Genomic DNA, 27,555 nt, shown 5'->3' with positions numbered 1-27,555 from the left:
TTTGTGACTAGGGGGAGTAAGAAGTGTGACATCAAGCACTTTTTAATACGAATATGTTTAAAAAAAGTATCTTGTAAAATGAATTTTGTGACAAAGGGGGGGGGGGTGAAAAAAAAGTGGTGAGATTATTTATGGACTGCAATTTAACAAGGAATCGGACGAAGATTTGCAAAATTACGTATATGCAGTATGAATTGGTGGACTGAGGACGTGCAGAAAGTCAGCACTATACATACTGTTTAAGGAAAAAATAACGACAATGATTTCATTATAATTTGAATTTTCTGTTACTGAGGATAGGTGATCTACAAAACTGTTAAGCAAAAAGAGATGACTGTATAAACCATGTGGACATCAATGTCAGTTAGAAAATTGAAACGACGGTCAAACGGTTTCTGTCCAACTTTCATAATAACAGTCAGCTGACGAATCCGCTAATGAAAAACTGTTGAAAATCGCGACAAATACGATCCGAGCTTAAAGATGATGTTGACGTTGATATTGCGAAGACGGCTATCATCAGATGGCAAAATTCTTCGGTAGCCATCATTTGAAAGGAAGTCTTCCTGGTTGTTCTCTTGATAGCCAAATCCCTAACTGATCACGATGTTCTGCTGTTAAAGAAATTTAAAATCATATAGCATGTATCTAAAATATATATCAACAAATATATCAACAATTATTTTTCCCCTGAATCTATTGAGGCTGCTGGGGTCATTTGTATCTCTCATGGTCTGGTGCTCTAGTCACAGAAAAGTCCCTCAACGAGTTCCATTACAGATCATTTATCAAAGTAGCTACAAACATCAAGACTGATCTCTAACTCTGCCATACCACCAAGTACACCTGTAAGCTAGGAACTTAATGGTGAAATACCGGAATGGGGGTTTGGGAAAGGAGGAATAACCAACTCGTGCCAAAACTCTCGGAATTGAATATGTTGCTCCTGACAGAATCTTGAAGATGATTTTGACCGATTGCTTTTCTACGAGTGACCGGAAGGTCACTCGTAGAAAATCATCGTTAAACTACTCTGCGGTAAGCTTGCATTGCAAGGGCAGTTGCAACAACGGAATCAAAATATTTATCCAAGACGAAGGTGACGGCGATGACATCAATACATTACCAATTTCTTAGAAAAACTTTTCCACTGCTGATGACATGACCCTTCCGCCTCAGAATAAAACGAAGATGTCACCTTAAAGATGATATTTTCATTTTTTAATTACTGTCACTCCATATTTCATATAAGCACTTTCAAAATATGATTAGTAATATTGTAATAAAAACTATAATTACAAAAAGGTGCTGCCGGTCAGCTACATTTAACTTATTTCTATTATTAAAATTTTCATCATCATGCTGTAGCGTCACATATTCATTTCAATAAGAGTGACGAAATTGAGTACATGCATCACAGTTTTTCATTGTTTGTCAGCTGGGTGTCGCGGTGATCGGCCAAAGGCTTCGTATTTCTTTGGTATCAGGTTTGAATTTGCAGTTCAAGAGTTCAGCCGATGGATTTTCAAGACACAGAACACCGTCATGGTCCTTGTTACATGATTGCTGCACAAGATTCTTTGAGCGCCTGCTTTGCACAGACACAGAGGCAAAAAGAACGAGTTTTTTTTTTTTTTTCGAAAAGTATGGGTTTTTAAGAACGCATACCTAAAAACCCACTGCAAATGTGACATATATGTATGAAAACAATTTCACAATAAATTTAGTTAACTTTCACTTTAATTCGGAATATATTTTTCCTACCGTTTCCGATATATAATCGAAAGTCGCAAAATTTGGCTCCCCCTTCCCACCTTTCGCTCCCCTTCCCCCCCCCCCCCCACGAGGGTCGGAGTCTTTCAGTATATTTACTTATTAATAAATTCTAACAAAGTTCGTACTGAGGAAGTGCTGGCTTTCTGCACTTCCTCATATCACTTTCTTTAAATAATGCCATGAGTATGGGAGCTAATTCATACTACATACACGTAGTTCTGAAAATCTTCGTCCAATTTCTAAGTAAGGGGCTGTCCATAAATGAAGTTACTCTTTTTTTTTCGACGTTTTTGACCCCTCCCCAATTGTCAAAGTACTTTTCATAAACTAATTTTCATAAACATATTTGTTTTTAAAAAAATGTTTGATGTCACACTTCCTACTCTTTCCTTCCCCCTTGTCACAATTTCGCAACCCCCCCCCCCCACCCCCACCCCCCTAAATATCATTTGTGTTCTAGTAATCCACAAATAGTACTTCTTTATTGTCCATAAAGATTGTCGAATTCATTGAGGAAAGAGCAAGTGCGCGATCCTTTCGAGTCAGTTTTAAATTTGTGAGTGGCAAGTGTTCCATTTTTCGCCATGAAAGTGCATGTTTGAAATTCTGTAACTTTTGATTGGTTGAATAAAATATAACAAAATAGCATATTAAATTGAAAAAAAAATTAAAGTTCTACAACTTTTTTATTGACAATTTTCATGAATACTGATCCTGGGAGGCACTAGGAGCAAATGTTTGACAAAAAGAGAGAATTTTTCCGAAAGTCATCGATTTTGCATAATATATACCCGGAAAATTACTGGAAAGTTGACAAATATGCTTAGAAAATTTCGTACGAAGTTTATTTTGCTTCAGTTTTTATTTTAAACGCATTTTTTCCACCGTTTCCGACATTTTCTTGAAAAACCCAACATTTCCCCCCCCCTCCCTCCCACCTTTAGCTCACCCCTAAGGGCGGGGACTTTTAATATGTTTACTTAATAACTACCCCTAACACTTGACCCCCTGACTATTTTGAAGTCAAAAATTATCGCATATTCCATGCACGCTACACCCCTGTTTAGAGCACTCATTGACTGGACTAATTACGAGTTTTTGTCACTTTAAGAGAAAACTGTGGATTTGTTCAAACATTTCAGAGTCAGACTTTATTTTGAATTGTCATCTGAATTGCATAAATTATCTATTATTTGGCTAAGAAAGTCTTCATTAGTAAATACAGTAAAACCTGTAAAGTTGACCACTTTGTAAGTTGACCACCTGTTTATGTTGACCGCTTTTGTCAGGAACGGAATTAGTCCTATGTCATATAATGAAGGAAAACCTCTGTAACTTGACCACCTCTCTATCTTGACCACCTGTCTATCTTGACCACTAATGTACGCCAAATTTGGTTTGGAGTATTGTAAAAAACTCTTTGTAAGTTGACGACTTGGTTTATTTTATTAAACTTTCTTCAGTAAATTATTTTATTTTATTATTTATTTATTTATTTTATTTTATTTTATTTTATTTGATAGCTTTCCAAGAATGTTTTTAATGCTTTGATGACAGACTAGCATTTTACTAACTAAACAGAAGCGTAAAGCTTACGCTGCTCTTTATTCTCCAAACTTGTTTTTCATTTGTTGTTCTATTTGAGATAGCTTTTTGTACTGTGTTCAATGAAAATAGGTGTCAGTAGAAAAGTTCAGTCTTTTCTTTCAGTTGCAATATGTTGTGACAACACAGGAATTGTGCTAAAAAGAGCAGACCCGGATCTATACATTTTGGACCCCCTGCAACAAAATATATAGGACCTCTCCCTCGTGGCCAAAAGTGTCTATTACTAAAGTGAATAAGTCTTAGTGCTAGTTTTTTTTTTTTTTTTTTTTTCTATTTTTTCTTCAATTTCTAGGGCCGTTAGCCCCTTTAAAGAAGCGGGTCCCTCGCACTGCGGGTACGCAGATCTGGCCCTGCTAATGAGTAAAGTTACATGTCTCTGGAGCAAGGGATTAAGAGATAGGACATTTTATTTTTGCCTTTATGAACTGGGAGAGTCGAGCGTGTTGCTCTTTGTGCTATAAGTTTTGCATATAAAGGCTTCAAAATAAAGTTAGTTGAACTTGAGATTAATAAAAAGTATGAAATATTAAAACTAATTGAAAATGGAGAAAGCCAAAGAAAATTAGCTGGCATATATGGAATTTCTAAAACTGCAGTGTCTAATATAGTTAAAAAACAAGGAAAAAATAGCAATTATTTGAATAGTATTTTTAATTATTGTTTCACTTTCAATAACGTTAAACAATGAAAGTGAGTTGAACAGAAAGAGTAAGGGTGAATTCCTCAAAAAATGAATACATGGTGCAAGAAATGACAAAAAAAAAATCATTACTGCCCTTTATAAGTTGACCACCCGTCTAAGTTGACCGCCAAAGTACTGAACCGCGAGTGGTCAACTTGCACAGGTTTCACTGTAATTGCTGTTTTTTTGTGCAATAGCTCTTTCATTCATTTCTAGTTCATATTCTTTTTGTTTTGTCTCTCCTTTCGTAATGTAGCTGCTTCTAATTATAGGATAGATATTGGAGCTTATACACTCTCAGATTTTTTAACTTTTTTATTGTGAATTTTTTTAACTTTTTTATTGTACTGAAAATGCTGATAGTTCTTTCTTCTGCAATTGGTGTAACTGGTGCATGTAAAATGTGATAAGTTATACTTTAACACTTGTTCCTCACAAACTGCTCCACTATAAACTCATACTCTCTTAATTTTCCCACAATCTTATGATGATCAAGCCTATAATGTCTTTAGCTGAACACTGTCTAATTACTAACAAAACCTTTTGTCATAAACAAAAGGTAAATAATCAAGGGGGTTGGATTGTTTCAGACTCTTTAATCTCTATTCACAATTTACTTTCTTAATAATTTCATCAATTTTTTCAATAAAAAATAGTATAAACTGCATACTACATATGTATAGATCAATTTTTATCCATGCTGGTGTAAGCAAGATTTTCTCAAAGGGCGAGTTAGGGTCGAATCCAGACGTTATTTGGGGCAGGGGCAAATGATTGGTGCATTTATTTAGGGGGGGGGGACATGAAAAGGAAAAAAAAAAGGCATGAAAAAAGGAAACATGAGGCATATGGGTTAATGCTTTTTAAATTATATTTGAAGTGAAAAAGTGTTTCGAGCACAAAAAAAGTTTTTTAAAAAAAGAAGAATTTTTCAAAAATTCTGGAAGTATTGTTTAGCTTAAAAAATTTTGATTCATTTGAGGACTCGGAAGCTATTTTAACTGTCATTGATTTAGGTCATCAATATACTTTTGTCCTTGCAAAAGAAAGACTTTAAGATCAAGATGACATTTCTTTTTTTATCAATCCTCGTATTGGACAAAATAGCCCAGTCAATGAAGGTAAAAAAATAGGCTTTGTCGCAACTAATTTAGGGAAAGCTGAATTTTTGCAGGAAGTTAGCAAATGAAGTACACACTAAAAAAATACAAAGTCCCGACCCCCACCCCTCTTGCTTTCCCCCCACCCCCTCCGAAACATTGAAAGAGCAGTACTATGATTATACGCTTTTCATGTCGCAACTAATTAAAGCTGAATTTTAGCAGGATGTTAGTACATAAAGTATACGCTAGAAACCTACACTTCTTATGTAGGTAGCTCATTTCACCGTTTTACCAACTTATTCATATGCAGAAGACTCACAACAAAAAGCAACTAGTATGTTGTGGCCATCACGAAACTTTCTTCTATATTTTTCTGATCCCTCTCCATGCTTGACGAGGAAGCAATATTCCCAACAAAAACAAAATTACACATGCAAAAACTTGACTACCATCCCAATGTCTGAATTATTTTAAAAGCAAAGCAAAGAGCGAAAATTGAAAGTTATTTTAAAAGCCTTGCTTGAATTAATTACAAATATTTTATTTGTTAACAAACATAAGATGGCAACAGTTAAAAATTTTAAATCATTGAGATAATATTTCCGATCATTTCCATTCAATTAAAATCACGAGAAATACGCAGACGACAATCTATTACGATTTATCTTTCTTATTGTTGCATTAATAAAGCTATTTTTATTCAAAAAAAAAATCAACACCTCTTGGAGCGATTGGCGTCAAAATTGAACCAATGCCTGTTTACGTATGGATTCACATATATTCCAAATTTCAACCAGAACGCAGCATTACTTCTTGAGATAGGGCACTCACAATGGAAAAAAAGAACGGGCGATTGCGCTACCCCCTTTTTAGCTGTTGACACCAAAATAAAATCAGCTCTTATACCCACTAAGGACTACTTGCCGATAAATTTTTCTTTCATTCTGTTCATTATTTCTTGAGATACAGCAGTCACAATCGACGACAAAAAACGTTCTATAGCTCAACCCCCGTTTGAGTTATTGACACCAAAATTGAATCAGCACCTGTTCCTGTTAATGACAACATATGGACCAAATTTTGTCTGATTCCGCCAGTTACTTCCTGAGGAATAGCAAGCACGCGTAACTCAAAAAACGTCCCATTGCTCCACCCCCCTTGGAGGAATTCGCGCCAAAAACCAATGGGCACAAGTTCACATAGGGGCACATATGTGTACCAAATTTCGTTCGATTTCATGCGGTAGTTTTTGCTGTAGAGCGGCCACAAAAAACTGGTCACACACAGACGTGACACACACACATACACACACACATACACACACACACACATACATACACACACACATACACACACACAGACAGACAGACATTTTCCAAAAATAGTCGAAATGGACTCAGCACACCTCAAATCGTTCGAATCCGTCAAAATTCGAAATTCGAAAATTTGCACGAATCCAATACTTTCTTCTCTGTATTAGATATAGAAGAAAGTAAAAAGTAACTTCAACAAATTAATAGCTTTTTATCATTACGTCTTGGACTTGGAAAGAAATGTTTGAACAAAATTTATAGATAATAATGTGATAATAATCATTTTCTTCAAATGGATCAAGAATGTAATGACGTTCACTTAAAGTTTTTACTACCATAATGCAATTATTTGTTACAAAAGTTTATAATTTGTTTGTGTTGGCGATAGTCTACAAAATTATGTTAATGCTTCGCTAACTATTTAAGCTTTAAATAAATCAAGAACAGTTTATTTGAACAGAGATTATTTTCTTGCAGCAGATATTATTAACGTTTAATATTGCTTTTGGTTATTATTTTTAAGTCTTGTATAAGGAGCCATCTTCTAATATTTCGTTGGTTTGGTCCGAAATATTGTTACAGTGCATTCCACTACAGTGTCCACACATAGACGTACAATCGAACCTAGCTTTACGACAGATGCAGTTTGAAACACATACTGTTTTCAATTGCAAGATATTAATTGGAGAAGTTCACTTGAAGCAGAGGTAATCTTCATGAACTTAGGAATAAGTCTTTTGCATTGAAGTACAATGCCAACCCCACTCTTCTGGGGGACGTTTAAAACCTAACCAAGTTTGAATCTGGTGTTGACCCAAAAAACTCTGGTGGAAACCTTTAAAAGATGTTGTAGAGTGACGTCTAAAGTTCGTGGAAGTTTTGATAAATCAAAAGTGGACTTTAGGGACATTTTTGCGATTACTTGCTTTTCACAAACTTTTATTCAAATTTGGTTAGGTTTTAAGTTTCCAGCAGAACAATGGGTTTGTAAATATATTTAGACTGATTCCTAAGATTATGACAATTACCTCTGCTCCAAGTTAAATTCTCCTACTCATACCTTGCAACTGTAAAATATTGTGTTACAAACTGTAGCTGTCGTAAAACTGAGTTCCATTGTACGTCTATATGTGAATACTGTAGTGGAACGCATCGTAACAATATTTCAGACCGAGCCAACAAACTGTTAGATGACCCCTTATAAAAAAAAATTGTAGTTATAATAACTTGATGCCTTTTGTTGTTGTTGTTGTTGTTGTTGAATGCAACCTGTTTTTCAGAAACTAGCTGTAACTTAGTCCTCTAGTTGTAACATTTCGCAAAACAACGGTTCACACTGATCAGTTTCATGGGCCGGATATGACCCGTAGGCATCCGCCGGTTGAACACCACTGGTTTATAATAATGTAAGAAGTGAAATAAAAAGAATACTCCGCTATCATCATTAGTTTTCTAGCTGTAAGCGTATAATCATAATACTGCACTTGCAATGTTTCAGACGGAGCGGGGGGGAAGCAATAGGGGAAGGGACTTTGTGTGTTTTTTAGTGTATACTTTGTATACTAACATCTAGAAAAAAAATCAGCTTTCCCCTATTTAGTTGGGAAACGAAAAGCGCGTAATCATAGTACTGCTCTTGCAATGTTTCAGAAGGGGTGGGGAAGGAAGGGGGAGAGAAAGGGGTAGGGGTCGGGAATTTGTACTTTTTTAAAGAATACATTATGTAAACATCCTGCCAAAACTCAGCTTTCTCTGAAGTAGTTGCAACACGAAAAGCGTATAATCATAGTACTGCTCTGATAATGTTTCGGAGGGGGTGGGGAGGGAAGCAAGAGGGGTGGGGGTTGGGACTTTGTTTTTTTTTTAGTGTACACTTTATGTATTAACAACTTGCAAAAATTTGGCTTTCCCTAAATTATTTGCGACACGAAACCTTTATTGACTGGGCTAAAATGAAATAAGCAGGAAGAATGATTACTACAAGAATTGGAATTGTAAGTAAAATTCTCAGGCAAATAGTTATACATTTGTTATGTGATTAAGCTATTTTAATATTTTTGTGCATAAGTAGTGATTTTCACGGGTTCTCCTTTGCTCTGAAAATGCATTTAGCAATCAGTGGCGCAACTAGAAAATAGTTTTAGGGGAGCATCTTGGGGAAAAAAACTCAGCTGATGGGGGACGGGAGTGGGGAGGTTCTCCAACGGGAAAGTTGCGAAACTTGTAGTTTCATGAACGCAGTTTTACACAGTCTTTGGTGATGGTAATTTTAAAGTTTTATTTTTTTAAATTTTATTTAATTTTTTTTAAGTTTTAACGTACGAATTTCATTAAAAAAAAGTACAATAACTCTTTTAATAAACAAGAATATCAACAGAATAATACATCAATGAAAAAATTAAAAGTACTTACCGCTAAAAGTCAAAAATAAGTGATCCAGTATTAGTATAAAATATTTTCATAACCAAATGAGGACCAGAGATCACCGCATAGCAGGAATGTCGACACAACAAGCTATAATACGATGTTTATTACTGAAAATCAAGGTATCAAAGTTTTTGCCGAATACATGGCAGGAGGCAGCGAATAGTGATTAGTAATTTTTTGAGACGTTTATTTTTCAACTGGCTCATAATGCTTTAATTTGAGTAAATTTTAAACGTTATGCAACGTTTCAAAAATGCTTTTGTAACGAATCTTTAAATCAACGTTTTGATGCGTTGCTTCCGACACACGGAAATAATTTGAACGTAAAAGAAACGTAAAAGAAACGTTTCAATGTTACTTCGGTCTGTGGCAATGTTCCATTCAATCTTTCATCTGCTGGTGTTTTTGATTCAGTTTTTCAATGCTAATTTTCTGATGAGCAAAGGCTGAAACACAAGAAAATAGATCTCTTTTCTTCTTCCACAGTGTTTTTATCACACATATATTTTTTTTCCCCTTTAAATAAACGAATTTTAAATGAAATAATGATGAAACTGGTAAAGCTCATAAAATATCTTAAAAATGAATAAGTACGCGTGAAGACTTATTTTCTGCTGATATTTATTTGAACTATCATAAGCAATAAAAAGGAGGTCATTGAAACGTTTGATGCGTGAATGAATGATTCACCATTATGTCGTCATCCAAATATTACGCAATTTGAAAACTGCTTTTGAAATATATATAAAATTAAGAATTTCATCACATAATAAACATATTTATTACAAAAGGGATGCAAGGAATGTAAACATCGAAAGAATTTAAGCCTTTGTATCAAATTCCAATTTTTTACTCACTTTTTTGACCTTTGGCATCACCTAAAAAAATCTTCAATGTTGTAAGCAGATAAGATATGTAATGGGAAATGGGTCTAGGCTTCTGTAATAAGTCAAATATATTTTTTAATATAGCTCTAATATTTATTAAATTTGTTAAAATTTAGGTGTATCGTTATTTTCAAATGTAATTTACCGATTTCCAAAAGTTGCAATCAAATGTTATGTTCTAAATAATGCATTAGATGGTATTTACTCTCAAGTGTCATGAATAGTTCTTATGACTGCAGAAAAACATTGCGTGTAAAAATGAGTTATTTTCATGTTGTCTACATGGGTAAATATTTTATTTCATGCAATTCTTTGTACACTTACTCATCTGTTAAAATGTATCTTTGAATTTTGTTCTCCGCGATTTGATTTGTCAACTTCCTGGATATAGAAACTTAGAAATGTGTGACACATAACACTTCCTGTGCATACTATTCATTTTTACTTCTTGCGTTTAATTTTTTGGTTACAATTATAATAATCCTTCTTGTCGGTTTCTGTGAAACATTTTCTTTAGATTTGCGTGAAAGAAATTTCATTGAATTCGGTATTGTGATTCATCTACCTCAAGTTGCGTTTAATAATTTATTTTTGTAGTTACCATAATCAACATTCCATTAATGTTCATGTGCAAAATTGCAAAACTGAAATTATTTGCCTAATTAATTTACTGATTTAAAGCAGCTTTAAATCATTCAATACAAATTAATGATGCACAAAATAAAATGCATTTTCTTCTAAAGTCTATTGTTCAATCAAGCTCTGAATTGAATGAAAATATCGTTCGAACTCTTTGTTGCATTTTGTTCTTATTAGAGTGCTAATACATTGATAAGTTATGTGTTCATGAAGAAATATTGGTTGTTTTTAGTTGCCATAGGTGTCAGTGTCTTAGTTGTTAATTTCTGTTGGGGTGCCAAAGTTGACAATTATTTACGCTTTCTTTGGGTAAAGTTTCATTTGTTTTTGCATAACACATACCTACAATGAAAAGTTTTACAACTTTTTATGCTGAAATAAGTTTTTTTCTCGTAACAGGGAAGTTAAAAAACTAGGACATAATAAGGGATGTCAGGTCTCTGAGACTGCACTACTTCCTTTTTTTTAAATTGGGTAACTAAGATACATTCCTGGATATGTTCTTTGAACTTTTATTTGCAAGGAAAAGATATTTTTTAAATTGAAATTGAAGTATATCTTTTCCGAGAAAATTTTTTTATCCTTAAGATTTTTCAAAAAAAAAAAAAAAAACAAATGCTACAGTAAATATTTTATTACTAATAATAAAACCGAATCTATTATTTATTTCAATAATTTTGTGACGGTAGAATAAAAGATGGAACTCTGGCACTTTTTTTTTTTTTTTTTTGAAAAATAGATAGAAATCAATTTCTCTCTCCTCTCCTTTAAATTTTTTAAAATTTAACTTCAAAAATGCAATTGTAGATAACTTTGGAAATTTTTACAGGAGGAGGAGTGTGGAGCTTTCCGCTGGAATTTGTTTCAAAATTTAAGTCCTAAAAATGGAAGCAATATTCTATGATATTAGGAAGAGAGGTTTAGAGGCTGTTCCACTTAAATTTTTCCTAAGTCATGTTCAAAAAACCTAATTTCTGCAATATTAAAGGAATTAGAAACTCCAAAAGTGTTAACATTGACCTCATTTGAAAGGGAGAAATTTTTTTTAGGGGGGGGGGGATTTGTGCCATTGAGCTTGTGCGGGATAGGCACCCCTGTAGAGTACGCAATTTTAAAATATTTAACCCATATAAAGAGATTACTTCTTTAGTTAAGGCAAACAATTGTTCTCCATCAGTTTTTTCTATTCTGAAATGATTTTGTAAGTTATCTAAATTGAATTTACTCATTATTATTCTTAGTGAAAAACGTGGGGGTGCAATGGGGATGCAACTGCCCCTCTTGCCCCCCTCCCCCCCTCCTTTGTCGCTCCTGCCTCAGCTAGATCGACCCCTGGCTTTGAATACCTTCAACGAAAAAACATTTTACTGTGTTATAGCAGGAAATTCTGGTCTCACACATAAAAGCAAATTTATCCAAATCTGTTTTGATACCTTTTAATGACAATTGCAATGGATTTTCAGGGACTTTATCTAGCATATTTGTCATAACCTATGGTTTTTTTTTTTTTTTTTTTGGTATATGCAAATGTTCTTTGTTACTGTATTTTAAAAAAAAAAGTGTTCGGCTTTGTACATTTTTTACATAAATTAGAACTTAACATAAATGTTCCGAACAGAATGAAACGTTGAACTGTTGAGTATTTATTTTTGCTTGTGTATCCCATTTATTTTGATTAGATAGATTTTAATATCACTTCTCCTTTTAGCTTTTTCAGTGTACCCTAAAGTGGTGTGATCTTTCATTTTAAATATGCCACCACCCCCTCCGCCGGCACCTCCACCGTTGCCTAAGCTGCCAACTGGGGCTAAATCAGGCAACTCTCAACCACCTCCTGATCGAAATGCTCTACTTTCACAGATCAGGAAGGGAACACAATTGAAGAAAGCTGAGACAAATGACAGAAGTCAGCCAGCCATTGAAGGTAATTTTATGATTTTTTAAAAATATTTTGTGCATTTTAATTGGGTGGTTGTGTCTAGTTGTGTTCTGATGATATTTTTTCATGCATTAATGTCAGAGATCGGGTACCATTCATTACGGTTTCTCCACCTCTGAAAAAAAATCGCTATTTTTAACGAACTCCAATCTTTCAGCGATCAAGTTGATAATTATTAGTAATAGTTATCCTGTAAACCTATTGAAATACAAGTCTAAAATTATATCACTTTAATAACTTTTCCCCCCATTTATTATTTTGACCTGACATAAAAAACCATGGTTAAAAACCAGATAAATTTGCTCCTATTTTGCTCCTATCATTTGGTCATCAGGGGGAAATTTACTATTTTAAGCAAAGGCTATTTTTGCCAAATTTGGGCGAAAACTATTTTTCATTCAGTTGTGAAAAACAGCAACTATTACAGTGAAAAAGTGACTACTTGTAGTAATATTTTTTTTTCCTTTGGCAAAATCTTCAGTTGTCAGTTTACTCCCTACTCTTCAGAAAAAAAAAATCAAGACTGTTTTACAGTTTCTTTTTTTCTTTTCTTTTTTTTTTTGAAAATTTATTACATTATTATGGCATAAATGCTATTTAAAAAAAAAAATGCTTTAGAAACTATTTTCTGCATCGACCGACTATTTTGGAGTCTTTTTTATATTGTAGGCTACTAAACCTACAATTTTTAGTAATGAAATTCAGTGGCAACCCTGTATTTATTACATTATCTGTGAATGTAATATTGGAAAAAATGGGGCAAACAAATACAAATGAGATGACCAGCAACAGGCATTGGGCCCAGCTAGTCTTGTCCTAGTCGGTTTTATTCGTCCCTAATGAAGATCAATGGCTCCCTTAAAATTATCGATCCACCTCTTTACTCATTACGGCCTCTCCCGGTATTCTGTTTCAAGTGCCCACAACTCTACTATAGTAATAATTTTTCCTAAATTCCTAATTAGCTTCAGATTTCAATAGCCTAAAACAATGACCCCCTGGTCATGCTTTCCGTACAAAAATTTAACACATTTACATCTTTTGTTTTGATAAATTTAAAAAACTGAATCATGTCCCCTAATATCATTGAAGTTCAAAACTGTGTGTATACTCAAACAGCAAGGCTAATTTTTTATTAGGCTTGCTAGAAAATTATGTGAAGCAACAAAAAATTACAAGTTCTTAGAGATTAAACTTCGATCACAGATTTAAGTCTTCTGAAACTAGATTATTTGCAGACTTTCCACTTTTAGAGGGTTGGATTTTTCGGAAGCTTTTTGTGTACACATTTGTATTAGTCTTTCACAGTTTCTCACATTTCGATTCCTCTAAAAGATCTTGAATTTGCATTCTCTAATATTTCTACGGACAATCGTAACTCAACAAATGCTAAAGCATGGTCTGTCCAGGATTTTTCACAGGTTCCGTGTTTTGTGAAAAATGAATTAATTTTGTGAAAATTCAAATAATTTTGCAAAAAAAAAATAAGATTAAAACGAAATTTTAGAATTTAGAGATGGCACAAACTGAATCATTTAAACTATGTTGAGAATATCTTTCTGTGATGTTTTTTAGTATTTAGCGGGGGAGGGGAGGAGGGGGAGTGATGGCATCGCTCTTTCAAGTATCAATATTTATCTACAATTCTACATTACATTAAATTATACTAGAAATATTTCTGTACAGTATTTAAAATAATTGTAACAAAAAAAAATTCAGACAAGGGTTCAGCATTTTACTTTTTGACCCAAGACACGCTTAAAAATCACAGAATTTCATTTAGAACCTATAAATTCTGTGATTTTAACAAAAATACAAAGAGATTTTACTTGTTTACCTCTTAACAAAGCGATCAAACATCAAAAATTTGAAAAATCAGATTCCTATAGGGGATGCAAAGAGATTGCAATTCTCAAAGTAAAGGCATCAAAAGTATAAAAACGGCTTGTAAAAGAAATATTTTTGATAAAATCATTTTAAAATTGCATTTTAGAGTCCTATAATAAACATATCATTAATATCTGTGGACACAGTTGAAGCAAAAAAAATTAAACCATCGATTCAGTATTATTACTTTTGACTCATAAAAGAAAATGGAATTTTGCTTTCAAAACTTGAAACGAGCGTTCTAACAAAAATAAAGAGACTTTTCATTTATTTGCATCCTAATAAAGCGAAGTTAGCTTGAAAAAAGAACAAAATAGAATTCTTTCATTGGATATTAAAAGATGCCATTTTTCAAAATGTAGACATCCAAAGAAAAAAACGGTAACTAAAAGAATTTATTTAAAGTTAATCATCCTTGTTAGCATCGAAAACTCAAACCCATATAATTTTCTCCCAAAATAACAGTTTAACATCGCACCCCACCCACCCACCCACCCATAAAAAGGCTGATATATATTATTATTGTTTATTAAATCATGAGTGGGAGAAAAGTGCTTACCAGGAGAAAAATGCTTACCAACATCTTTTCCAAAAAGTTAAGGACAGCACCCACTACACCCAACACCATCGCTGCTAATTAGCTGTGATAAAACAAAAAAACAAAATTATTTAAATCGAAACTTATTTTCAGCTGTTAATTTCTTTCCAAGAAACAAACAACAAGCATTATATTTATTTGGCAGTAGCAATTATTTATCGCTTGCAGGAGCATCACAAGAGAGATTTTTTTTTCTTTGCAAAATTAGCAGATTTTGTATAAGCTGATCCCTCTAATTTGACTTTAAAAAAGGTTCCAAAAGTTATCGGTTTTATACACGGAAATATGCGTTACTTTGCTTTCCGATTTGCTATTTCAACAAACAATTTGTGAAACATCCGTTTATCAGAATTTTGTGAAAGGTCTAATTTAGTTTATCGGATTTATGTGAAGGGTCCGTTAACGGACCCAAATATCCTCCGGCCAGACCAGGGGCGGCAAATAGGGGGGTCAAGAGGGGGCAGTCGCACCCACAATTTTTTTGAATAGAATGATAGAAAATGAATGAATTCAATTTATGTAAGTCGTAAATCAATGTTCATTTTTAAAAAATCTCGCTGGTTCTCATTTATTATTTGATGAAACTCGACATATTCCCAGACTAGAAAAAGTGTTTTTCGTTATTTGGATGATGACTTAGAAATTCATGAAGTATTTTCCGGCCTTTTCAGAACATAGAAAGCTGATAGAAAAACATGGTTAATTTTAACTAAAGAAGACATTTCCTCATATAGGCTTAATATTTCATACTTGTGTTCCCAGTGTAACGATGGTATGTCCCATATGAGAGACTCGTGCAGAGAGAAATGCTGAAATGCCGCCCCTGGGCCAGACCCCTGGCTGAAGCCTGACTTGTTTTGAAACTGTCTTTTAAGTATTTCAACGTTACTCTGACAAGTCTTTCTTTATTTGCTAGGAACTGAAAAATGGGGCGATTGCCTTTGAAACTAGTTGCCTATTTTAATCTTATTTGCGCCTATTGATGTTGTTCGTAGTTTGACACTTTAATTGAATTGTTTTAATCGAAAAGGCTATGCCAAGAGCTGTCCATGGTTACGTCGTACCTGTCAACTGCACCGAAACCTGTACAATAAAAGAAAATCTTTTTTTTCTCTGCCTGACTCAGGAAGTAAAGAATACTTCAAATTTATTAAAGAAATTTAAGCATTAAATTGGGCTAGTGTTTGCAGGGCTTAATTTGCATTGAAGCTCCCGGGAACTGAACTGTAATTATTTTCAGTTTCATGGACATTTTAACATTTTAGGCAAAATTCAGGCTATTTACACATAAAAATAAGTTGTAGGGACAATAATGCTCCTGCACTTCTTTTGTTAGAAAAAAAGCACTGGCATTGTCAGTCCCTCCAGTCAACACAATTTCTTTAATTTGCAATCTTGCTCATTAAGTAGAAAACTGAAAGCTTTTGAAATCTACTTAATTACCTCAAATAACAAGAGAAGATAGTTTGTAGGAGCCAGATAATCGTGAAAGAGTTCCGTAATAAATGTTTGAACAAGGTGTATCAACTGTTGAGACCAGCTGCTGCTTTGCTTTAATATTGGCTTTTTCAAACAACCTGAAAACCTTAGCCTTGCCTAAATCTGGAATTAATTTTATCTTATTGTCTAGTTGACTGTCATAAAAGTTTTAAACTTAAACTCTTTGATGAACTTTTTTTAAGTTTGTGTCATCTTCTAAAAACATTTTATGTTTATAATATTGTAATTTTTTTTAAGAGGTATCCACAACTATTGAACGACTTTCATCTGTTATGTCCTATGGAAACAACTATGGTTGCTTTAAAAATACGTTTTTTTTTTTTTTTTTTTGCAGTGTATCTAAAATGTTTAAATTATTTTTTTAAAAATATCTGTGGTGGTAAGCCATTTTTATTCCTAGTTATCAAAAGCTAGCTGTTCTCATTGATTGATGTGTATTACAAATTCACATGTGTTTTATTCAGTTAACTTTTTATTATTATTAATATTGTGTTGATTGATAATTAGGTTTCAACGAAGTATTTTCAATTTAAAAAAGTTTTAAAATCTTTAAATTGTGCAGATGGTTTTGAACTAATTTTAAGCCTGTATTGCTCTTTTCGTTTTGCCTCCGATGTCAAGCTGAAAATTCTGGGAGAGATCTCGAAATATTTAAGACCAATTTGGCATCAACTTTACAATATATTTCAGGATATTGGTTTCCTTTCATGCAAAGGAGGGTGTGAACTGTGATTGTTGCAATAAAAATTACTACCATACAATATACAGCAGTAAGTTACCGACCTTAAACCTGGACTAAGGCATACATACAAAATACGGATAGCCCTGTTAGGCTATCCAGACTGTAGTTTTGTCGTCATGTAGTACTACCTAGCTGGCCTAAGAGTGGTAACTTAGTGCTTGATGCCCAAGCTTTGCCTCAGTTGATGCATTGAACCACACCATTTTAGCAGACTCTCGCTGGTGTGCCAAATTTCTTTTGGCTACCAGTTTGTTGGCACTCTCAGCTTCAATGAGATGACATCTGCCTCCAGCTCGCTTATTGTCTATTCCAGATTAATAAGTTCATAACAAGGATGAAACTGCAGTCTCTGAATAGCATTACTGGACTGTTGGTATTTTGTATACAATATACAGTTTGTTTATACAGACTAACTGGGACCTCAAGCTATTCGGAGAATCAAAAATCTGAGTAGTAGGAATAATAGCAAAAAAGTTTTTAAATAAGCAGACTTACCATTCATTACGATAAAAAAATCATGCTCTATAACAAAAATTACATTTAAATTTTATAACATTCTTAAAGATATAAAAAAATTTCCATCATTTCTTAACAAAGAATTGATCTACCGTCTCCTGTTTCAAACACATGTGGCACTTAAGAGAAGCATGTGCACACAGATGCTGAATTATTTACAGATCAAAAAAAAAACAATGTTTCTGTTCTTTAGTTACATTTTTGCTATCATAAATTATGCTTACTGGTGACTGGATAAATAAAGTTCTGCTGTTTATTTTACTCGTATAACTGTTATTTAATTCATTAAAAAATTTTGTAAAGTTTTCAAATCAAAAGTGCATGTTTATTGATAGTGAATTAATTGAACAGTAATTAATTAAAACATAATCGAACAATATTAAATTACTGAAAGATTATTTTATTGCCATTTCTTTGTTATTATTTAGTAGCAACTACAGCTATTTTAATGTTTTGTTTGTGTTTAATTAGGTAAAACATCTTCAAGTACTTCAAATAAAAGAACTGTAGATAGTAAATCTAATGGCCCATTCCCAATTATTCCTCCTGGGGGATTATTTGCCCAAGGCATTCCAAAATTGCGGCCTACAACTCCTCGTAATGGTAAATATTTTTTTCATAACAGCAAGGTTTACTGTTGAAAATTAATATGTGTTCACTTTTGAATTTTGCTTTGAAATAAATTGTGTTTTGTCATGGAACTTGCTAATATGATATTGTAAAATTCCCAATTTTATGCAAAACAACTTTTTAACTTCATTTTAATGAGAATGCAGAAGTGAACTTCTTTAGTTATGTTGAACAGATTAGATGAGTTACATTTTCATTGTATTGTATGTTTAAATGCAGTGGTATCTGGCCATTTTTTTCAGGCAATTGCAATAATCTGTCGGAATATTCAGCCTTATTAGACACTCCAAAGTAAAACATATTTATACAGCTTAATTTTTAGTTATAACTTAATAGCTTCATTCCTTATTGTTTTTATTTGGGAAATCAAAATGAGGGGGGATGGGGCAATTCAAATGCAAATTGGGTCTGCTTTGCTTTCCTTCACAATATTCTTTTCTTTTTTTTTTTAATCCTACGCCTATCTGCGGTTTTTCTGCCATTAATCAATGAGCAGCCCAATTTGATGAAGTATAAAAATGGGAATTAAGCGCTCTTTGAGTTGCTGTTTAAAAACTTTAAAATAATGAAGCAGTTCCTGAGATGATCACCGTCATTCTCACCCAAGCGAGTCAGAGGACAACAGGACGAATCCTTCACTCCAATTCTATGCAGATGTTTTTGCAAATAGTCATGTCCAATGATAACACAAAAATAAGCCACTTCAACAGATCAAAGCAATGAATTTTGGATTCTATTACTTTTATTGAGCAAGGAATGACGGAGTTCCACTCTCTATCCATAGCTGTGTCACTATATGAAAAAATCATGTTCTTAATTTTTTAAAAACAATTCGTTTAATGTTATGCAGATCTGGTAAGGCCAACAGAGATCTAGCCTTAGCAAGTTGATCCACAGCTTATTTCTGAAAATGCCACAATGACTCGGAATCCGTTGGAGCACAACACTTTCCCCGTTTTCATAAGTTGAAATAGTTTCATTCTACAGAAATGGATATGAGCATTTTCAAAGACTTATGTGATTTTAATCTCTTACTTGTTGGTCTATAATAAGGTAGAAAGTTATTTTTTCTGTGCAGGATTTTTTCAACAAGGTTTATGGTGCTTTATCGGCATCTTTGACTGAAAGGTTTTATCTCTGTCTGGAGCTCCATTAAGAGCACCCCCAGCAATCAATCACAACGTGTTGTCTTAAAGAATCTAAGGCAGTTATCAAAACTTCATTTCCATATTCAATAACAGGTCAACCATAGCTTTTATAGGCAGTACACAAAACATCTTGAGTTGAGCCCCAAGTAACGTCTGCTAAATGTTTTAGTAGTCTTGATCTTGAATATCCTCTATCAATGGCTGTAACAATATGCTTCTTCCAAGTTAATTTTGGGTCCAAATGAAGTTGGATGTTGTGTTTTGTACTGAGGGAGAACAATTGAACCATGTTGTTTTCATAAGTCCTGGTGCTCAGGATATTTAAGGTCTGTTGAAGTACACTTTCCAAGCCAGTAAGTCAGATCTGGTGGCACTCATTACTATGTCATCAGTAAACAGCAAAATATTTATGCCTGCGACAATTCTTGAAGTAGTGCCCATTAAATCATTTATCATTACATTGAAAAGAACAGGGCTTAGAATTCTATAAGCTTTACACTCATATTTATTTACAACAAGTTTTATATGTGAAAGCAAATATTACTCCTTAAACGATACACCTTCATTTGTACAATGTGCTTCAAAACTTCAGGTTTTCTGAAAAAAATGTACTCACACTTTAACTGTCCCTAACATGCTGCCTTTTTCGTATTGAAGATGTGATTAATTAATCACAGTATGGCGAGAAATGTAGGAAGTTTGTCCTAAAATTTTATCGGAATACCGAAACCAGCATTGAAGTGCAAAGATGATTCAGAAGGGAATTTTCAAAACCACCAATGCGTTGTGTTTTTGGATGTACCTACTCTGGTTCTAAAAAAAATGAAATGTAAAAAGTTTTTTAACTGTACCAATAACAAAATTAATGTAACTAATTGGAACTTTCCATTTTCAATTTTCTATTTTCTTCAATTCCAAGTACTGCATCACTTTTAAATTTAAAACAGGTGAAATGTAGATTTTTCTTAAAGCAAATGAACAATTAACTCCTGCCATTTCAAAAAAAAAATTGCTTTATTTTCAAATATTCAATTCTTTTTTACTGAACTATGTTGGAGGGAAATATTATAAAACATTTTTGTAGAGTTTCTCATACGGGAAAGAAATAAATGACTTAAATAAGAGTTATGAAACCGTGTTGCAAAAATTTTCGAATGGAGTTCATATAATTGCCTGCCCTTGTTCCCATGTTGGCATCAAATATATAATATGCTGTACAAGATTTTTGAACTTCAAATACTTTTCTGAAAACATTCTCATATCACAGTTATATTGTGCTCTTCAAGAAACTTAAATATTCTATTGAAAATTTTGTTTTAAATAAAGACAATTGGTTTTAATTATATGATCTTAAGTGTTTTTATCATGTTTGAATATTTTTATTTACCAAAATATCTTTCTAGGTGACAGTGCACCATCATCTCTAGTTATTCAGAGTATAAAGTCTGGCAGTAGTGCTTCATCTTTGGATCATTTGCGGGTCGGGCAACTGAGTGGAAGTCGTTCACAACCTCCTAGTCCTGTATCAAAGCCGCGTGTTGCAAATTATCGGACTCCTAGTTTAGAAATTAAAGAAAATTTCAATGCATCTGGTGGAAACCCAAACTTTCCTAATGATGTCAATTTCAAAGGTCCTGCTCCGATTCCTCCACCAGCCAGTCAAAAACCTGTCTTCAGATCCAACACGAAAGTCGAACCCTCTGTGCAACCGGACTCATCCGTGAAGCATACGACAGTCAAGCGCTCTGCATCTCAGACGAACCTCGGACAGAGACCTCGCCTTACTCGCCCGCCTCCCAATGTGAAACCTCCCCCACCCCCCAAAAGCAGTCCCGTTGCTCCACCCCAATCTGTGCCTCCTCCCCCACCATCAAAGCCTCCGAACATCCTCCGGAGGCAGAGCTTCGGAACCGGGGAAAGTCACAATTCACGATTTACTTCCATGAAACTGTCTGTTGCCAATAATGTTGCCCCTAAGCCCGTGGCCAAAAGCATAGGGCCACCTCCGCCTCCCCCACCGCCCCCAAGGAACAATAGTGCGCCAAATGATCTCAATCAAATGGGCACAAACTCCTCGCCAGGCAATCACTGGAATAAAATGAACATTGCTCCTCCCCCGCCTCCTAATCGAGCTGCATTGGTGAATAGCAGATCGGCGCCAGTCAGGCCGCCTCCTCCAAGGGCACCGGCTCCTCCTCCTCCACCACCACCACAGCACCAGTTTCCTGCTCACCCTGCTCCACCATCACAGTTGAAAGCAATGCCAGCAACTAACATGGCACCTACGCCGCCAACTAGGGTATCTTCAATGAAACAGTCGGCTGGTAAGAATCGACTTTTCTCAATTTGATGTTATGCAAATTTTAATCATTCATATAAAAAAACTTCATTATAGTTTGCATTCTTGTGCATTGAATTTCACCTAACTAGAAAAGCCAGTGCTTTAACATGAAATTATTTTTTATGTTATAATTTTTCCTCTATCTTACATGTGCAAAAAAAAGTACAGTGGAACTCCAATTTTACTTATCCTGTCCGACTAGTGATAAAAAATGTACGCAGTGGGAAATTTTAAAATCTAGGGCATTGTTGAAAATCTAAGCATTTCGTATACCTGACCATTCTACTGGTTTTTCCAGTTGTTTTCTGGATTTTGAGCATTTCTCTCGATTTCCCAATTCTACATAATTAAAAATCTACTGAATTTTATAAATCTTTGCAAAAATCCCTTTGTTTAAGGAATTTTGTGAAAAAAAATCCTTTAAAATTGTGTTGGTAAAGATTGTCCAGACGTATGTACTCCATGGTTTGAAAGCTTATCCAATTTAGCTACATTATGAATGCTTATTAAGTCAGATCAAAAGTAAATTTTAACTGTGTATTAAGCATTAATTTAACTTTTATTCTTCCGTTTTGTGTTTCAATGAATTATATAATGCAAAGATGTGATTGTACTAAAGGTCTCTAAAAGGGATCATAAAAAATCTCCAGGATTTTTTCCTTGCAGGGTTGGCAGGTATAATATTGTTTAAAAATTGATACTTACCCAATTAACTAATGGACCAAATGTGTAACTTTGTTTTTTGTTTTTCAATGCAATTTCATTTATACAACTTTTTTTTTTTGCAAACTTGCTTTTTGGTTGACATTTGCAAATGAAAATTGTTTTAAATTTTTATGCTTTGAATAACTTGATCATCTGTGGGAACATCCTCTATTATTTCTTCTTTGTCTTCATTACCATCATCAGGAGTGGATATTATATCCAAATCAAAAGAATTTGCGTTGAGGCCATACTTGTAAAAGAAGACTTGACGGTGGGAAAAAATTTCTTTCACTGACAAAGGACACTAAGACGTAACAAAAAGAATGCCCGAGTACCTTCAAACAGCTGTAAAACAAATTTGTCTTCTAAAAAAAATTTAAAAAAGAAAACGTATGTATCAGTCCTGTAGATGAAAAAGGCTTTTCATCTGTTTGTTAAATTATTAAGCAGAGTTTCCGAAAAAGGTAACATAAAATCAGGAATATTTTAACATTTTCAGTATCACAATTTTCACGGCCAAGCAAAAAATGATGTCGGAAGAGAAAAAAAGTGTGACGGACAATTTAATCGTTATTCCGGCATATCATCAAAGCATTATTTTTTACCTATTATACCATAGAGCTGATGTTTTTTTTTATGTGAATTTTTAAGGTCAATTCTGATACTATGCTAATTATGTATTCTTAATTTTTAAACAGATTTTGAAGAAAGGTTTAAATCTATGTTTTGCCCAGCACAAAATTTGCCAAAACCTGACAAGTTCATGAACATTCAGAAAAGTTATCCTAGCAAATGTAAGTGTAATATAATTACATTTTAAGCTTCTTTCTTCAGTTTAAACATTAGTTTTCATCCTAAAGCATCATGTTGTGAAATTTTTATAATTTGTTTATAAGTTCATCTGGGTTTTTATTATTATTATTAAAGAAACTGTTTTATTGTCTTTTACTAGACAAATCAGTTAAATTTAAAATTTTTGGATAGAGCAATACAGTAAATATTGCTGTAAAAGGTGGAATTTAAACTATTGTCAAAAATTATCTTAAATTTAAATAAAATTATCTTTTATCTGATTAATGCTGTAAGTTATTTAATTGTTAGAAAGTATAAAATCATAAATAAATGGTTCAGTTTTTGCTAAAACATTAATTTATTACTGAATCTAGATTTTTGTCTAATTAAAATATAGGTAGCCATATTTGTCATTATGCGTAAGTGTCATTTCTGGAGCATGGTTAATTTATTTGGATAAAAAATTATTACCCTTTCTATTTTTGAACTTTGTTTTTAAAATAACATGTATACAATATATTAAAACAATTATTCACACAGAAAATGGTATGCAAATTAACTACTTTTATCTGTAATAAATTGTAATATGGGTTCAAGGTTTTTCCAATGGGGCATTGCCTGTTCCACTTAATATCACTTCTGAAAATAAGAAATATCCTTTCAATTTCTTATTCTGCAATGAAACGAGATCTTTATTCAGGGATGAGATTTTTCCGGCTTTTTCTGTTGGCTTTTAAAACCTTTCCTCCTATTCCTCCTTTTTTTTTGCCTCTTTCAAGCCTTATTTTTCTCAAAAATCGGAAAAGAATACAATTTTTCTTATTTTTTTAATCCTCGATTTCTTACTTTTTCCCCTCGAATCTTCATCCTTTGCAATATCTGCTAAAAACGTATGTTTTGGAATCATGCCAACGACGTCAAACACGTACTGCGCCGAAAGTTGCACGCCTCGTTTGAGATTTCAATCTTTTTGCATCCTGCTAGTATTTCAATTATTTTTGATGTTGGATGGTTTTTTACTGTATGTTACCTTATATCTGCTTATTTTATTCATCATTTCAATAATATTATTTTAGAAAAAATGCAAAAGTCGATCAAAAAATGTGGCTTAGCACCCACAGTCTCAAATTTTATTGAAATTTGGCGTGGTTACCTTTTTTTGTGTGTATTTAAGAAAGTGTGAAAAATATTTATGGTGAATCTCAAATGGTTTAGGCTTTACAGTCTGTTAAAAGTTTTGGGATTTCATGATTAAATAAAGCAGTTGTAAGTTGTTCTTTTGATTCCGAAATCGTATTAGGAAGTTTTTAAAAACAAATTTTGGGTTCCAATGCAAGGAAAAAGATAACCAATCATTTATATACCTATATATATTTATTTTCAATTCTTACTATGAAAAGTATGTCCTACCAGATTTTTCCTTTACATACAGACCTACTTTTAAAATTAGTTTTCACACTTGTTTAACACTGTAAACTCAAATGTTTTTAATGAAAAAAATGTATTTTTCTCTAAACAATTTTAAAAATTGACACTATTGTGTGATGCAGCGAAGATTGACCTCTGGCTCCTCCAACCCTTTGTTCAAGGACTCAGGGTTTGGAATTATTGCCTCTTTATCAAAATTCAGATTTATTTAAGAATAAACACTCTTGCAAGAAATGGTACAATGCAGCTTATTGTACAGAATTGTTACTTACACTTAATTAAATAGGTATTACCTTTAAAACTGGTAAATTAGTCATTTTTTGTTGAATTCTCAGGTTCTATTTTGATGCAGTTTTGGTTATCATCCCTTTTACGAAATTTTTTTGGATTTCATCCTTTTTGCTCTCTGACCACTCTCATCCCTGTTTATTAAAACGTTTTCCATTGTCAGAAATCTTACAATAGTCAGGTATACTTTTACTGCTTTGAACGTTCTATATGAGAAAATTCAAATAACTATTCTAAATTTTGTAACTCAAAAATCTCAGCCACTCTCGTACACATCAAAACAATTAATCAGGATCACTATTCCCATAATAATAAATTTGTTGTTATGGGAGTTTTGGAGAAATTTATTGCTTAACGGTTTTTCCTCAAAGAATAGTGTAATAAATTTTGACTCTGAGTTCCATTTTGTCTTGTTTGTTTTGTTAATTTGCTATTTTTACCATTTAAGCTTTCTGCTGTTCGTTCTCACCCATTCATATTTCACGGTTTCACAATGTACCATATTACCCCATATTACCCGGCATACTGGAAAAAAGCGAGGTTGACCAGCATGCTGGGAAATTCGAATTTTCTGGCATGCCGGATGTTTTGAGGTTTATTTTGCAACAAAACAAAAGTAAATTTCCCCATTAAGTTGCAATCAGACAGCAAATTACTGTAAGGGAAAAAATTAATAAATCCCGAAAATAACCTTCTTTCAAAAAAAAAAATGTATTGCATAGGGGAGGGTGGCCCAAAGTGGGTAGTCCTTCGTATGCCCCCCCCCTGGTTTGTTAGCGGCAATGAATACATATGTCGTGTTTACCCAAACACCCCCCGAGTTATTATCAGTCCCAGCGAAGCAGCAGTGAAGTGGTATGGCACAACCAGGCTTAAAATTTTAAAAATGACACTTTTTTTTTTAATGAAGGTTTGTGACTTGTGATTAGTTGAAGACCAGCTTTTTTTTTTATTGTCAATAGAATTAGATCTATATCATATAATTCAACCTCTATACGTTGACTACTAAAGTAGTGCATCGAAAGTGGTCAACTTACGCAGGTTTCACTGTACTTACACACTGCGATTCCCTTCAGAAAACGTGCGTGTTGCGGGCGAGGAATTTGCATTAGGTCTAAAATTCTTTACCGGTTAAAAAAATGCGTTATAGACGCGTAAGTCGGATCGCGTTGTATCGGGAGTCAACTTATATTCATTTAAAGCTGAACATATATTTTTATAGTATTTTTTTCCCTAACCTCAATTTTTCCAGCTTGCCGGAAAGGACCAGGCAAGTGTCATTGAAAATCTGGTGACCCCCAAATTTTGCAGCATGTCGTATAGTGCAGGGTAATACGGTAATATTTTTATAGTATTTTTTTTCCTAACCTCAATTTTTCCGGCTTGCCGGAAAGGACCAGGCAAGTGTCATTGAAAATCTGGTGATTCCCGAATTTTGCGGCATACCGTATAGTACAGGGTAATACGGTATTAAAATCTGTTTTGGACATCCCAAATTCCAATGTATTGATCCAATTTTTATCTCTTACAGTGAACCGACAGAAGCAAAGCACGAGACGATTGCCTCCTCCTCCCCCGCCCCAAAATAGAACAAACTTGACTGATGCTGGCCGTAGTCAACCTGTTCTCCACATCCAGTTGGATTCGGGAATCTTTTCCAACAATGTCGCTCATTGTTGATCCTGTCTTTCAGATGCATAAAAGTGACAGAATAACAAACTGAACTAAACATAAACTTTGCTTGTAAATAGATAAAACCAATAACATTGGCTGTCACGTGACTGGCTGCCTGTAAAAGAAAAGGATAATGATTCTTCAAGACTTCGTTCCTTAGTCTCTTTGCCCTGCAATCATGTGGCTGACTGCATCGTAACTTGTAGCATATTTGTTTAATGGCGGGGATATTTTAACCTGCGGTATTGTTGTGTAATATGGTGAATATATTTGCACTTGTAAAAATTGTTAGCAATATTTAAGAGAAAATAATTTTTCAAAGAAATTATATTTCTAATTGTAAATAGGAATCTATCAATAAGAGAGCGATCTAATGAAAACCTACAGATTCCTAAGCTTCATATTTTTAATATTTCTATTTTGCTTCAATTGTAGTCAAATTAAATAATTTCTTAATATCTAGTGCTTGTCTTTATTTTATTTTTAATTTTTTTTTTTTTTTTTAATTTACTTATTTTTCCAAACCTGCTGAATGCTGAAAAAAAATGGCGATTTGAAAAATGGCAATTATCAATTATTTTTAAATATTCTGTGAACCAATGTCCTGCTATCTCATGCTTCGTTTGAATTGAATTTTACTAAGACATTGCAATATGAAATGATGCCGAATATACATTTTGTAAAATTAAAAGTATCTTTTTTTTACCTTTTTCGTAAACAAAATGAAAATGTTAATAGAAAGTCTTCCTTGCAATATTTTACATAAGTCGTTTAATAAAGATGACCTGCAGACTGAAGATCAGCTGCCACAGAAAACTGCTTGCATTTTTCTTCCTGCCCCCCATTGTAATGGCCAGGGTTCGTATGGGTCATGGAAATCCTGGAAAGTCATGGAAAATTGAAATTTTCACTGAAGGTCATGGAAATTTATT

At 33.5% G+C, this 27,555-nt stretch overlaps 1 protein-coding gene across 1 annotated transcript; it reads left to right on the top strand.

The window, feature by feature from the left end:
• Nucleotides 1–9,819: 9,819 nt before the first annotated feature.
• Nucleotides 9,820–27,083, top strand: LOC129235092 (uncharacterized). The gene is made up of 6 exons (XM_054868773.1): nucleotides 9,820–10,082; nucleotides 12,144–12,359; nucleotides 18,089–18,220; nucleotides 20,799–21,719; nucleotides 23,140–23,235; nucleotides 26,481–27,083. Exons 2-6 carry the CDS (start codon nucleotides 12,188–12,190, stop codon nucleotides 26,627–26,629), a joined length of 1,470 nt encoding a protein of 489 aa, XP_054724748.1. The 5' UTR covers nucleotides 9,820–10,082; nucleotides 12,144–12,187; the 3' UTR covers nucleotides 26,630–27,083.
• Nucleotides 27,084–27,555: the final 472 nt, after the last annotated feature.

Source organism: Uloborus diversus, chromosome 2, assembly GCF_026930045.1.
Source record: "Uloborus diversus isolate 005 chromosome 2, Udiv.v.3.1, whole genome shotgun sequence".
In the NCBI taxonomy this organism is placed as follows: Eukaryota; Metazoa; Arthropoda; class Arachnida; order Araneae; family Uloboridae; genus Uloborus; species Uloborus diversus.
Note: the sequence above shows the minus strand (reverse complement) of the source record. Positions and strands in the feature narration are given on the sequence as shown.

Coding starts and splice junctions, on each gene's coding strand:
- LOC129235092 (XM_054868773.1), top strand. CDS start 12,188: ATGCCACCACCCCCTCCGCCGGCACCTCCACCGTTGCCTAAGCTGCCA. Junction 12,360..18,088: donor AAGTCAGCCAGCCATTGAAG/GTAATTTTATGA, acceptor GTGTTTAATTAG/GTAAAACATCTTCAAGTACT. Junction 18,221..20,798: donor GCCTACAACTCCTCGTAATG/GTAAATATTTTT, acceptor ATATCTTTCTAG/GTGACAGTGCACCATCATCT.